Source organism: Gymnoscopelus braueri (genome assembly GCF_963280865.1).
Source record: "Gymnoscopelus braueri genome assembly, chromosome: 9".
NCBI lineage: Eukaryota > Metazoa > Chordata > Actinopteri > Myctophiformes > Myctophidae > Gymnoscopelus > Gymnoscopelus braueri.
The window spans coordinates 41,412,428-41,425,808 of record NC_137610.1 but is presented as its reverse complement, the minus strand read 5'-3'; the positions used below and the strand labels follow the sequence as shown (position 1 = coordinate 41,425,808).

Genomic DNA, 13,381 nt, shown 5'->3' with positions numbered 1-13,381 from the left:
AAAACAACAAAATGTGTATGCAAATTCAAACACATTGCTTTCATTACCTTTATAAATGTTTGAGTTGCCCTTGATAATGGCAGTTTGTGGAAACAATTAATACTAATAGGATAAATAACAAACTGCTAATAAATATGAAACGCTACTCCTGTGGATAGGTGGCTATCATATATTAATTTACTTGTATTGACCCTATAAGCAATTTAGTATAGGTAAGGTTCTGCCAACTCAAATGGTACAAATATCTTGTCTGGCCCACGGACTAGATGTCGTGTTGTGTTTTTTAAATGTTCTGTTGCAATATTACAAACACGTTTCCAGTACTGTACATGAGTGGTTCTCAAACTGTGGGTCCTTGATTTTGGGGGGTCCCCAGATGATTTGCTTTATGTGCAACATTGTTTTCTCACTCAACAGTGAACATAGCAACATACAGTATAAGTGTATACAGGGTATCTGTACATTTCTAAAGTGAAAATCTAAGGACTTTTAAGACCTTTTGATACCTCTTTTTTGTGCCTTTATTCTAAACCATTACATTTTTTTGAGATAAATTGTTTAGAGCTATCAAGTGGTGAGACTTGAATGTTAAATTACGACCTTTAAAGCTACAATCTGTACGTTTTATGTCTGTCTCCCTCCCATCATTAAAATAAGTCCCAGATTGAAGGACCGTTTTGTAGCACTTTTGATAAGCAGGTGACTCACCATCATGCCACAAACAACCTATAAATAAAGACGAAGAGGAGTTGATATTGTATTGAAACATGAGGGCTGTACTGAAGGTGGCACACATACCCAGGGCAGCGGCGGTACAGTGGGCAATCATGAAGCCGGAGTTGAGTCCACCCTCGCTGACAAGGAACGCAGGCAGCTCACTCAGAGAGGGGTTGCACAACCTCTCGATCCTCCGCTCACTGATGGAGCCCAGCTCGTGGACTCCAATGGCCAAGTAGTCCAGAGCCTAAGAATGGAAGTGATTAAACATGTGGGAGAGAATTGAGGGAATCCAAAGGAACATTAGTTCAGATGAGATTCAGAAAAATATATATAATATGCTAACCTTAGCTGGGTATTCGCCGTGGAAATTGCCTCCTGAGATGGTCTCTCCTCTGTCTGCAAACACCATCTTATGCAGCCGTTAAAAATATAATTGCTACACAAGGGTGGCCTAGAGGTACTGTAACTTTAGACTGAATCATACTGCAGTACTATGATAGTGACTGACAACACAATTAAATCTACTCGTGGGATTAAAATGGCATCACATTGTAATGTTTTTTAATGTCACAAAGGGATACGGGATTGTCCGTGGCACTGTTGATTTCTGTGTTGATGATTTGTTTGACAAAATTGATTGTGTCGTTGGCAATACCATGGACCTGTAAAGAGAGGGGGAAAAAAAGGTCAATCATTTCTTAAAACGGATTTAACAATCAGGCTTTTGCATATGTGTTTGCATAGCAAGCAATTTCATTTTAGTAACAAATTGAGCTCTGTAAAGAAAATAAAACAGATGTTTTATGATTTTGTTGTTGCATATGACAGTGATTGACCTATATTCAAGTAATATTGAGTCCTAGTATCTATGGGTTAAAGCTGCAATCCGTAACTTATTTTAATGAATACTTTGTTATTTTAACCAATCTGTAGCGGTTGGAGGTCTCCCTACACTTCCATTGAGAAACTTAAAACCTGGTGTCACGTAGGGCACCTACTGGTTGATAAGTAGTACTGCATGAAGCACATAAGTGTAATATATCCCCAGGTCAAGCATGAATTCTGTCTTGGTAGAGTCGTAGAATTGTGGTCTTCCAGGGTTGAAATCCTTGGTATGACATGAAAGTTATGGATTGCAGCTTAAAAAAAAAAAAAAAAAAAGCAGCACTCCAAACATGTTTGAGTGCTACCGGTCATATCAATTAAGTCACTAAACTAATTTATACTCTGTAGTACAATGTGTTGCTTGTCGACAAGAACTGATCTTCAAGCTAACATCATGTAGCATTGCGAGTTCTTGTTCTTGTCAGCAAGTGACACCATCATGTGATGGAGTATGAATTTACCTGAGGACAGCAGCGCATGGTGTAGGCATCCTGGACTCTATCACAGAATCGGTGGCTCTCTAGGAAAAGGAATCACACACAGACCTATATGATATAAAAACATTATGTTGTGCACATGTCCTCAGTGTGTATTTAAGTCAGGGAGTATAGAAATTGACTCAATTTGGAACCGTTACTGAGTCTTTGAGTTAAATTAACACTTAAGGATTTTGCAGTGAACTTCATCGCTGAAGTACATTGAAGTACATGCTTACATATATTTTCATGCATATTTATAATTATTAATCTAAGGCTTCTTACTGGTACCATGACTACTATTAGTTACGTTACGGGAGCTACTTCTTAGCCTGGCATCGCCAGACTGGTTAGAACTTTTTCCATTTCCATTTTCCATTTCCAATTGGGGGCATTATCTCTCCAATGACACTCCAATGTAAAACCACTAACACAATGAGTGGTTTATTAATAATTAATTATAATTATAATGACAAAAGGAGGGGGGTAGACGTATACAGTATGTGTTATCATTATGTGAAGCTCCAGCTCTTCTCCGCCATGAATCCCACTTCTTCTGACCTGCTATCTCTGAGGAGTGATGGTCTGAGTCCAACAGGGAGCGGAAACGCGCGGCCACCTCTATCTGCCCTGGGTGAGGCCGCAGTGAATGGATGTCTGTCCAGAGAAGAGAACACAATGGAGGATGGGACACACATCCCAGAGTCATGAGAATCCTACATTCTCAAGAATGTATTTCCAATGAATCATCCGGTGCAGCTTTTGGATTTAACCACATGAACCCTAGCGTCCCTATTCAAGGGCAACTAAGTATGTAGGGTTTAAATGTTTTTTAAAGCAATGGTGAACTTTGGGGTAGGAAGCTTGGGCTCGCATATAGTCCAAATATTGTGGATCGTCTTTATCTGTTGCTTCTGTGCTGTGTAATTAATGAACAGTAAGTAGTGATTCCATTCACATATTGCATAACAACTCTCAAAATCACACTTTTGTCAAATAAACAAATGCCAACTAAAAAGATTCTGCCAATATATAAACATATATTTTCTTTTAAATCCACTTGTCAAGCCTTACTTGGATCAAGGACTGTTGATTCTATCTATCTTGTTGACTTACAGTGTAACTTATATGATGAATAGTTTTACATCATGTAATATACATATATATATATATATATATATATATATATATATATATATATATATATATATATATATATATAGAGAGAGAGAGAGAGAGAGAGAGAGAGATAGAGAGATAGAGAGAGAGAGAGAGAGAGAGAGAGAGAGAGAGAGAGAGAAACAGAGAGATAGATCACCAATATCAGCGTTAACGCAAGTGCTGCTGCTGCCCAGTGGGCAAAATATACAGAAAACAAGAACTGAATCTGCTTTGTTTGAGTTGAGTTTGTGATAAAAGTTTGACCTTTCGCCATACAACTATAGGGAATGGAATCACTTCTTCCTGTTCCTCGAACACAGAGCACAGAAGCAACAGATAAAGACAATCAACAACCAAAGTTCAACATCGCGTTAAGCCCTTCCGTTGCTCACCACTGTCAAAGGCCTTTGTGGTCCCCTTCAGCACCTCTAGGGTCAGAGCAGCTATGATGTCTGCCTGTTGAGCAATAGCCTGGGCTCTCTCTACAGCCTCAGCCCCCAGAGATGTGATCATCTGGGTCCCGTTGATCAGAGCAAGGCCCTGTGGAGGACGGAATGCAGAGTATTTGGAGATTGTATTTATTGCTTTTTTGTATAGACATACATCATTCAGGGCAGCACCAACAGTACAAGTCAGAACATAACGTTTCCTGAACATTCCCCCTCCCTTAGTCCTCTTCCATGTTTGGAGAAATGAATTCTTTAGATTTTTTTATTGCTTTTTCAGTGCATGTGATTCCAACAACCTAGTCGCATGAAATCCAGTTCATAATGCAGATTGCAATGCAAACACCAACACTGTACCTGGTCCTTTAAACTCAGCAATTAAAAACACTTGTCAACCCGTGGGTTCCAAATAGTGAAAAGAATTGAATTTAAAAGTAGTGTTACCTCTTTAGGTTTTAGTGTGATAGGCTTCAGTCCATGGGCCTCCAGGACCTGGCCAGAGATGAAAGGGTAGAGAAAAATACACCCAAAGTCAAGGGTCATCAAAAAGCAAACATGTTTTCCAACTGGACCTCACGTCCTATAACTCCAGACAGAAGGCAGAAGGCCGGAGCATTGTGCAAGGCGTCTTCACTGGTGACAATTGTACTGTGTAGAATACAATACTTACATATTTGGCGTCTGCCCAGCCGCTCTTTGGGGACCACATTTTACCTTCCCCCATCAGCCCCAAGGCCAGGTGAGAAAGGGGGGCCAGGTCTCCACTGGCACCAACTGTCCCCTTCTCTGGGACATAGGATAGACAGGATGCTGCAAAGACAACCACAGTTTGGGCTAATTTATGCTTCAGCTAAATACATTACATCATTTTAGTTGAGCGACATGTCGCACGCAATGTTGGGCAAGCTACTCATGAAGTGTAATAGGTTATTACTCCTTAAAAAAGTTACATTACTTGATTTATTACTTTTCAAAAGTAATTAGTTACACAAGCTACAGTTACAAACACATGACAGTCCAACATGTGAGCAACCCCCTTTATCGACCAGTGAGGGAAGGAATGGGTCAACAACATAGTTTCAGTCAACTAAAGTCGATAAACAGAGTCAATTGAGGTAAAGGGCAGGTTGATGCAGAGCACACAGCAAAATCCTCAGTGTTCATTTAACTCAGAGAGAGTAGAAATGTGACCAAATGGACCCGTAGCTAAGGATTTTCCTGAGTACATGAGGCTTACCATTGAAGGCCTGGATCATGGCATGCAGGGTTTCCAGAGAGATTCCACTGTAGCCTTTGGCCAGAACATTGATCCTCAAAGCTAACAGCATGCGGGTCCTTTCTGGGCTTAGCGGGTTTCCCACACCTGCAGAGCACAGTAAAGTATTGATGGTGCTGAGTCTGTCAACTGCACTTAAATCTCAGTGTCTGGACGACATCTCCAATGAGGCGTGCGCAGCTGTTCTTTGTAATACTTCCAGTCTAAACACAATATTCACTGTAATATTTGTTTTTAATTAACTAATGCTTATTGCACAGCTTTTGGGGGTTATAGCAAAGATCAAACCAAACCAAACTTTGCTTGCTGGAAGAATTTGGGTCCAACTTCATGGCAGAGCACACACTATAAAAGTGTACTGTAAATTAATCCTTCTTCCATGGACCATATCAAGACTGCAATACTAGCAGAAGAGGAAAGAAACTAACCAGCTACTAGTTACTGTGGTTGGTAGATTATTCAGATTGTGTGTGTGTGTGTGTGTGTGTGTGTGTGTGTCTATATATATATATATATATATATATATAGTATACATATATATATATAGATATAGATATAGATATAGATATAGATATAGATATAGATATAGATATATAGATATATAGATATATATAGATAAATATAGATATAGAGATATATAGAGATATATAGAGATATATAGATATAGATATAGAGATATAGAGATATATAGATATAGATATGTATATATTTGGAAAAGAAAGTTACCTGCAGAATGTGACCGCACCAAGTTTTCCTGAAGCTCTCTGTAGGAAAGAAAGCACATTCCATCAGTGCATCAAATGCCAGATTTTCTCAACAAAAGATTTAATAGAAAATAGACGGAGTTGCCGTAATATAGTCCATACTTCAGCTTGCTGACAGGAATTACAGTTCGGGCAAATTTGCCAAAGCCTGTTGTGATTCCATAGACAACTGCAGAAAGACAGAAATGCAGGGGCAGAAAATTAAATGTGTCAAGAGATGGCTAAAGAGGTTAAATGTATTTAATAGAGATATAGCATATTGTTTATCAATACAGAATACTGTGCAGGTTATTGAAATCTTAATAAAGAGAATTAAGAATGTAATAGATTTAACCCAACTTCTGTTTTCTTTGACAATCGTGTCCAAAAGTTCCCTGGCTTTCACAACTTTGCATTCGGCTGCTGGAGTCAGCTGAAAAATGGGGAATGGTTCTATTATGTCAGTCATAAGCATAAGACACTGAAGACAACAAATAAAGCATATTGATTGTTACCTTTATATTGTATTGCCCCCTGCCTAGATTAACCAGATCTGTTGCTGTGAGGTTGTTGCCATCCATGTGAAGATACTACACAGGGAGTTACACATAATTCATGATCACACTTGGTTAATACAAATTTTTACAATTTTTGAAATCTGCAACACTCACCTCTTCAGGTACTTTGTATGCAGCCGTTCTATATGATATAGTTTAAGGATATGAGATCTTAAAACATAGTTTTAGTTAAATTTCATAAATGCAGTAGCCTATTAAATGTATTGTGTGGCATGTTGTTAACCATAATGAGGCCATATTTTTCAGCATTGAAATAATGTAATGAGTTAATAATCAGTGTTTGATTAAATCGGTGGTCGACTGGTTTCAAATATAACCCACTACAACTATGACACGAAATACTATGACTATTCTAACTATAATGACATAAACATAAGGATACAGATGAGAAACCCCAGCTTGGTATGGTATGAAGTCTGGAGACATTGTATCTCCTTCGATGGCTGGAAATAGAAAATAGCATCAATTGCACAAATAGCTCATAAAGCACCTTAAAGCAGCACTATGTAACTTTCCTCTTCAGCCCCGGATTTGAACCCGATTTCCTGCGCAAGTGCTGACATTTTTACAATTGAGCTAATAGAGCCGGCCTGCTTGCTCAGGGGATGAATTGAATCTTCTTGACCATCAGGTCAAAATCTGTGTCAGATCCTGTGAGACATGACCTTTGACACGAACTAAATGTCGCTATAGAAGAGCAGGGTGACAAAATACAATCACCCCAATAACTTATATTGTATTAACATACTCTACCATACAGAATCAGATTGTAGAAGTTATATTGTATTAACAGGCTCTACCTTACAGATTGTACAAAATTACATTTTATTCATTTAAAAAAAGTTACATAGTGAGGCTTTAATGCTAATTAAACATATCCCACTTGACATCTGACTTGGCTATAGTCTAGGTTACTTCAACAAGGTCATACCCAGTAACTAAGTAAGTATCTGAAAATAGCCGATCTACAAGTTCACAATGCCAGTTTATATTTTTATAACTTTGAGACATAATGATAACTTGTGAAACGGGACATTCTGCATAATAAGTACTTTTACTTTTGGTACTTCAAGTATATTTTGATGCCAATACTTCTGTACTTTTACTCAAGTACATTTTGATTACCAGACTTGTAACAGAGTACTTCTACATTGCAGTACTGATACTTTTAACTTAAAGGTAGGGTAAGTGATTTGCTTTGGTTAAAATAAGTGTTAAATAGCTCTATATTCTGATAGTACTCATTGCTATAGTGTTTGTTCAGTATTAGGAGTCTCCTTGTCTCTCCACCTCTTTATTAAACAGAAAATGCATTTTCGTTTCAGTTTCAGTTTCATTTCCAATTTTATCCAACCAGGACAGAGAACTCAATCAGGATACAGATTAAACAAGTGGAATTGGAAGAGATGACACTAAGAAATGAGCAGACAAAGTTGGAACTGGAACACTATACAAATTAAGCTTAAAAATGGGTACTTTCTCCTGATTGGCTGAGATTTTGACACCTACCGAAAAATGTATTTTCTGTTTATTAAAGGGGTAGTTCACCCCCCAAATAACTTTTTTTCTATTGATTACTCACCCCATGGAGCCTTGAATTCATGGATATTTATTTGTTTTTGTCGCATTCCTTCCTTTATTATTTGATTATAATAAATTTAGCCCCATTGATTCCGGTAGGAGACACAAATGCATTTGTGTCTCCTACCGGAATCAATGGGGACACATTTATTATAATCAAATTATTGGCTTAGGAATGTGACAAAAACAAAAAAATATCTATGAATTCAAGGCTCCTGATGGTCAGTAATCAATAGAAAAAAAGTTATTTTGGGGGTGAACTACCCCTTTAAGCTGGAGAGACGGGGAGACATCTGTTACTGAAAAAACACTCTATAGCAATGATTACTATCAAAATATAGTATTTTAACCTTTTAACAAAATACTTTTTGTTTTAACCAAAAAATATCACTTACCCTACCTTTAAGTAAGAAATGTTAGTACTTTTTTCCACCACTGGTCGTACCACATCCCAATATAAAGTTGGCTTAGGCTATACTCTGCGCCATTACGCACACAGGTGGGATACAGAAAATATCACCATCATCACCCCAACATGACACGTTGTATATATTCTAATTTGTCTCGGATAATAATCATTACCAAGTTCCACAAAGTCATTATCTTCCAGGACGTCATCGATGGTGTCATCCGCGTCCAGCAGACCCAGACCCTGGCACCTTCTCGCCACGAAACGCACGTCCTTCAAGGACGTGGTGATGCCGCCGTTGTCGGGCTTGTTCTTCATGTAGCGCGTGAGGGCCTGGTTCCCCAGCCACTGGATGGTGCTGGTGCTGGGGTCCCTGCAGGGAACCGCCAGCCACTCATCCCGAATGTGCACCGTGTAACGAGGCATCGCTTGTCTTGTCAGCCTGGGGGTTCCGCGGACCACTGACTGGAGAGAGCGGTGCTGTCCAGGGTACCACGTTCAGCACCTACAATGTAACCCACCAATAAGACACATGCTAGGGGGCCACGCCTCGACATACCTCGGTTATGTCCCAACCTCCGCGGGTCACCTGCTACAACAAGCAGTGGTGGAAAAAGTAATTAAGTACATTTACTCAAGTACCGTTTTTACTTTACTGGAGTATTTCCAATTTTCAACACTTTTACTTCTACTCCACTACATCTCAGAGGCAAATATTGCACTTTTACTCCACTACAGTTAGGCCTATTTGACAACTTTAGTTGTTAGGCTACTTTGTAGATTTTGAATATTATTACAGAACTTACATTAACCACTTTAAGCCCTATATTGGACTTCGGCTATATATCTACAAGCTCACAATGCGTTGCATGTGAGCTTGTAGATCGGCTATTTTCAAAAGATTTGATACATTTTGAAAACATGAAATGGAAGATTTCTGCATAATGAGTACTTTTACTTTTGTTACTTTAAATACATTTTGATGCCAATACTTTTGTACTTTTACTCGAGTAAATTCCGAATAGCCCACCAGATTTGTTCTTGTAAGGTCTACTTTTTCCACCACTGGTCGTCTGGTCCCACCTCCGCGGGTCACCTGCTACAAGGGTCACATTCGTAAAGTAGTCTGGGAACGATTTGACAACAACAACCAATGCAATTTGAATATTATCTTTAAGATAACATTTTCGGGTCTAATAATATAGGATATTATGTTTTGCTTTTCCACAAAGTTAGCAGTGGTGGAAAAGGTAGTCTACTCACAATGTTTACTTAAGTAAAAGTATCAATAGGCCTATGCAATGTAGAAATAGGCTACTCCATTACAAGTAAAAGTACCAGTGTTCAAGTATTAAAGTACCAAAAGTAGAAAGTACTCATTATGAAGAATGGTCTGTAGCCTATCACACGTTTTCTAATGTAGCCTAAAATGTATAAAAATGTTTTGAATTTCAAAAGCTCACAATGCTTGCTCACAAGCATTGTGAGCTTGTAGATCAGCTATTTTCAAATGGTCGAAATGCATAGGGCTGAATGTGGTTAATCATAATGTATGTTTTGTAATAATAATCCAAATCTACAAAGTAACTAGTAACTAAAGTTTTCTAATAATTGTAGTGGAGTAAAAAGTAATATTATTATTATTAAATATTTGACTCTGAGATGTAGTGGAGTAAAATTAAAAGTATTAAAAATTGGAAATAGCCTACTCCAGTAAGTAAAAGCACCTCAAAATTGTACTGAAGTACTTGAGTAAATGTCACTTTCCACCACTGGTACAAGGGGTCACATCATTCGTAAAGGGCTGGTTGAGTCTGACTCTGGAAACGATTTGACATGTCATTTGTCTTTCGAGTATTATCTGGTTTTAAATAACATTATCAGGTCTAATAATATTTAGGATATTTTTTCCTTTTCCACAAAGTAAGACATTTGACAACGCAGATGATAGAAAGTTGTCTCTCTTTTCTAAGGACCAATCAGAAAGGGAGCACAAAGTCCAGATTTGACATTGTGCACACTGCCCCTCTATCCAGATTGGCCAGTGGGCAGAGGTGGAAAAAGTACTAAAATCTTTACTTAAGTAAATCTGAGCTTGTAGATCGGATATTTTCAAATGGCCGAAATGTATTGGGCTGAAGTGGGTGTTTTGTAATAATAATACAAATCTACAAAGTAAGTAACTGGTAACTAAAGTTTTCAAATAATTTGAATGGAGTAAAAGTACAATATTTGCCTCTGAGATGTAGTGGAGTAGAAGTAAAAGTATTGAAATTTGGAAATACTGCAGTAAAGCAAAAATACCTCAGAATTGTACATAAGTAGAGCTACAGTAGGCTACTTGAGTAATTGTACTTAGTTACTTTCCACCACTGCCAGTAGGTCTACCAGCACCCCATTCCCACCAACATTTTAATATGTTTTACAAATATTAAATATACATTAACCATAAATAATATAAATATAGGCCTCCGGCCATTTCATCTAAATGTAGGCCATCCACATTTCCGAATTAATTATTAGGCGGGCCTATGTTAAAAAATCAATACAGCTCCCTTATCTGTGTTGGAGAGAGTTTTGGTTAAAAATCCATTCGGAAGGGGAAGAATTTTATGACCTGTTGTCATTTTCTCCGGAATCCTCTGAGTATAGGCTTAATGCCTGGAGAGCAGATTTACAGGAGGACCTAACAGTGGAGCAATGGAGTACAGCTTGTAAACTGGCTCAATCCCAGACTGGGAATACACGCCTAAAACTCCTTCAATACAATTGGCTTATGAGAGTGTACATCACACCTGTGAAGCTTAATAAGTTTAATAACAATATTCCGGACCTATGCACCAGATGCGGTGAAGATAGAGGCACATTGTTCCACTGTTTATGGTCATGCCCAAGATTGATGGACTTTTGGAGGGAGATTGGGCAGGAAATACAAAGGATACTTTTAATTAACATTGTACCAGAACCTAAGTTCTTTCTGCTAGGCCTCTATCCAGTTGGACAAAGAATAAAGCGCAGTGAGAGAATATTCATAGATATTTGTCTTTTACAAGCTAAAAGAGTAATTGCATTGACCTGGAAGAGGCCGGATAGACCAAGCATTGCACAGTGGTTCAGGGAATTGTCTTTATGCCTACCTCTAGAAAAAATCACATACATACTTAAGGACAAAAAGAGATGTTTCAGGAGGTGTGGGGTCGTTTTATACAATATATGGAAAACAATAATCTGCCGCATTTAATGGAAGAATCTGGAGAGGAGTAGTGCTGATGCCTATGTATGTTTTTCTTTTGTTTTTGTTTTTGTTTTTTTCATTGATTGTCTTGTATGATTTAATGTAATTGTCCATTTTTGTTTTATGTTGTGTTTGTAATATAATGTTGAAATATTTTGTGTAAAGAAAGAAAAAATAAATAAACATTGTTGAAAAAAATATATATATATCAATACAGGCTAACAAGTAGCCTCGTAGGCCTGCCCTACAGAGTGGACTTCTTTTGATGCCATCCTTGGAGAGAAGATGGAGTTTGCTTCAGCATGCATACAATGTGCCAGTATGCAGTCCCAATCGCTGCCCTCAGCTCTACTAATGAGTGAAATGAATGAATTACATTCACCTAGGTCTGTTGTACTTTAATTGATAATTATGCACTGGCAGAATTCATTAGCCTAATTTGTTAGGTTAGGTGCTGAGGATTGGGAACTGTCCATGGCACTCACTCCTGCTGTGGATTATCCACCCACAGTGGATACCGCCTTGTTGTCAAGTGATGTAAATATCACAGGGATGGATTGGGGACATGGTTTAAATGTTTCTGAGTGAAAAGCATACAGAGTGAGAATGCCTTGGAATGACCTATACGTAGCAAATTTAAATTATGAAGTGTTTTTCTTCAGTGTTTTCGACGTGAATGGCAGTAAATTACATTTACACATGTAGGTGGAGATCCTCTAAAATGTGCACTGCATAATGTATAAAGTATATGTTTTGGAGACAGGGACAATCTCTGCTATTAATCCAAACGTTAAACTGGTATGGTTCTTTAATAGTTACAAGCAATTTTATGTCATATACTTCGACAATCACAAATAATCGTAACTTGTCTTAAAATGATCACATACATGGTAGTCCGAGAGACAGAACTACAGGGGGGGAGGGGGATAGAGAGAGATGAACGCTGTTATCGCGCCTCCTAGCGGCCTCACCCGAAAAGGGCGACGACGTCATTCAGTTAGAGAGCAGAGCACCGAGAGTTAACTACCAGTGTTGCCATGTCCGCTTATTATAAGCGACTTTGGGCTTGTTTTTATGTAAAGTGTCTAGTATGGGTAATTTCTTATTTGGGCTTGCTTCCAACTTCTTTTTATTATGATTTAAACCAGTTGTTCTCAAATATTTTCACAACTTGTGGACCTCCAAATTAATATGTATTTGTCCCTAACCCCCATCAGAAAATCTTTTGTGCCAGGGAGCTCTGTATACCGGATTTGTGTTAAAATATTCAAAATATTCACCTTTTATTTCCAGATCTTTTGAAAATAGGTTCACAACGTGTCGCGATGCACCACGTTGCATAGCCGATGCATATAGGTCTAAAGTGCTCAAGTGCTCATTAGTGCTATGTAAAGTTGAAAAACACTTGAGGACACAAATCCAAATCCAGGTACCCAAAATGACCCTAGTGCCCAGATGGTTTTGGTGCCCAGTTGTCCTGGTGCCCACCTCTCCAGGTGCCCAGTTATCTCCAGCCCTAAGTGTCCCCTGGTCTAGGTGCCCACATGTCCCTAGTAGTGCACAGATGGTTTTGGTGCCCAGTTGTCCTGGTGCCCACCTCTCCAGGTGCCCAGTTATCTCCACCCCTAAGTGCCCACTCGTCCAGGTGCCCACATGTGCCTAGTGCCCAGGTGGTTTTGGTTCCCAGTTGTCCCTAGTGCCCAGATGGTTTTGGTGCCCACCTGTCCTGTTACCTGCTCGAGTGACCTAAGTTGCTTCTTTTTGGGCTTGTTTTCCTAGACCTGGTTGCTTATTTCTCTCACAACATCTGGCAACACTGGTTACTATGTTGCCATGTGTGTTAAAATAGAATATCGCTGGCCATCGGCGGG

General features: G+C 38.7%; 1 protein-coding gene across 1 annotated transcript in view; it reads right to left on the bottom strand.

Moving 5' to 3' along the window:
• The window catches only part of hal (histidine ammonia-lyase), a gene marked incomplete at both ends in the record, with an annotated part of 13,766 nt that extends 5,065 nt beyond the window's left edge, over positions 1-8,701 (bottom strand). Inside the window, 16 exons of the mRNA XM_080438171.1 lie at positions 799-964; positions 1,064-1,129; positions 1,302-1,382; positions 2,067-2,125; positions 2,643-2,738; positions 3,635-3,782; positions 4,133-4,180; positions 4,359-4,498; positions 4,926-5,051; positions 5,691-5,728; positions 5,831-5,897; positions 6,068-6,140; positions 6,223-6,297; positions 6,379-6,406; positions 6,668-6,728; positions 8,449-8,701. Coding sequence (XP_080294297.1) covers positions 799-964; positions 1,064-1,129; positions 1,302-1,382; positions 2,067-2,125; positions 2,643-2,738; positions 3,635-3,782; positions 4,133-4,180; positions 4,359-4,498; positions 4,926-5,051; positions 5,691-5,728; positions 5,831-5,897; positions 6,068-6,140; positions 6,223-6,297; positions 6,379-6,406; positions 6,668-6,728; positions 8,449-8,701 — 1,525 coding nt within the window. The remainder of the gene's footprint in view (positions 1-798; positions 965-1,063; positions 1,130-1,301; positions 1,383-2,066; positions 2,126-2,642; positions 2,739-3,634; positions 3,783-4,132; positions 4,181-4,358; positions 4,499-4,925; positions 5,052-5,690; positions 5,729-5,830; positions 5,898-6,067; positions 6,141-6,222; positions 6,298-6,378; positions 6,407-6,667; positions 6,729-8,448) is intronic.
• Positions 8,702-13,381: the final 4,680 nt, after the last annotated feature.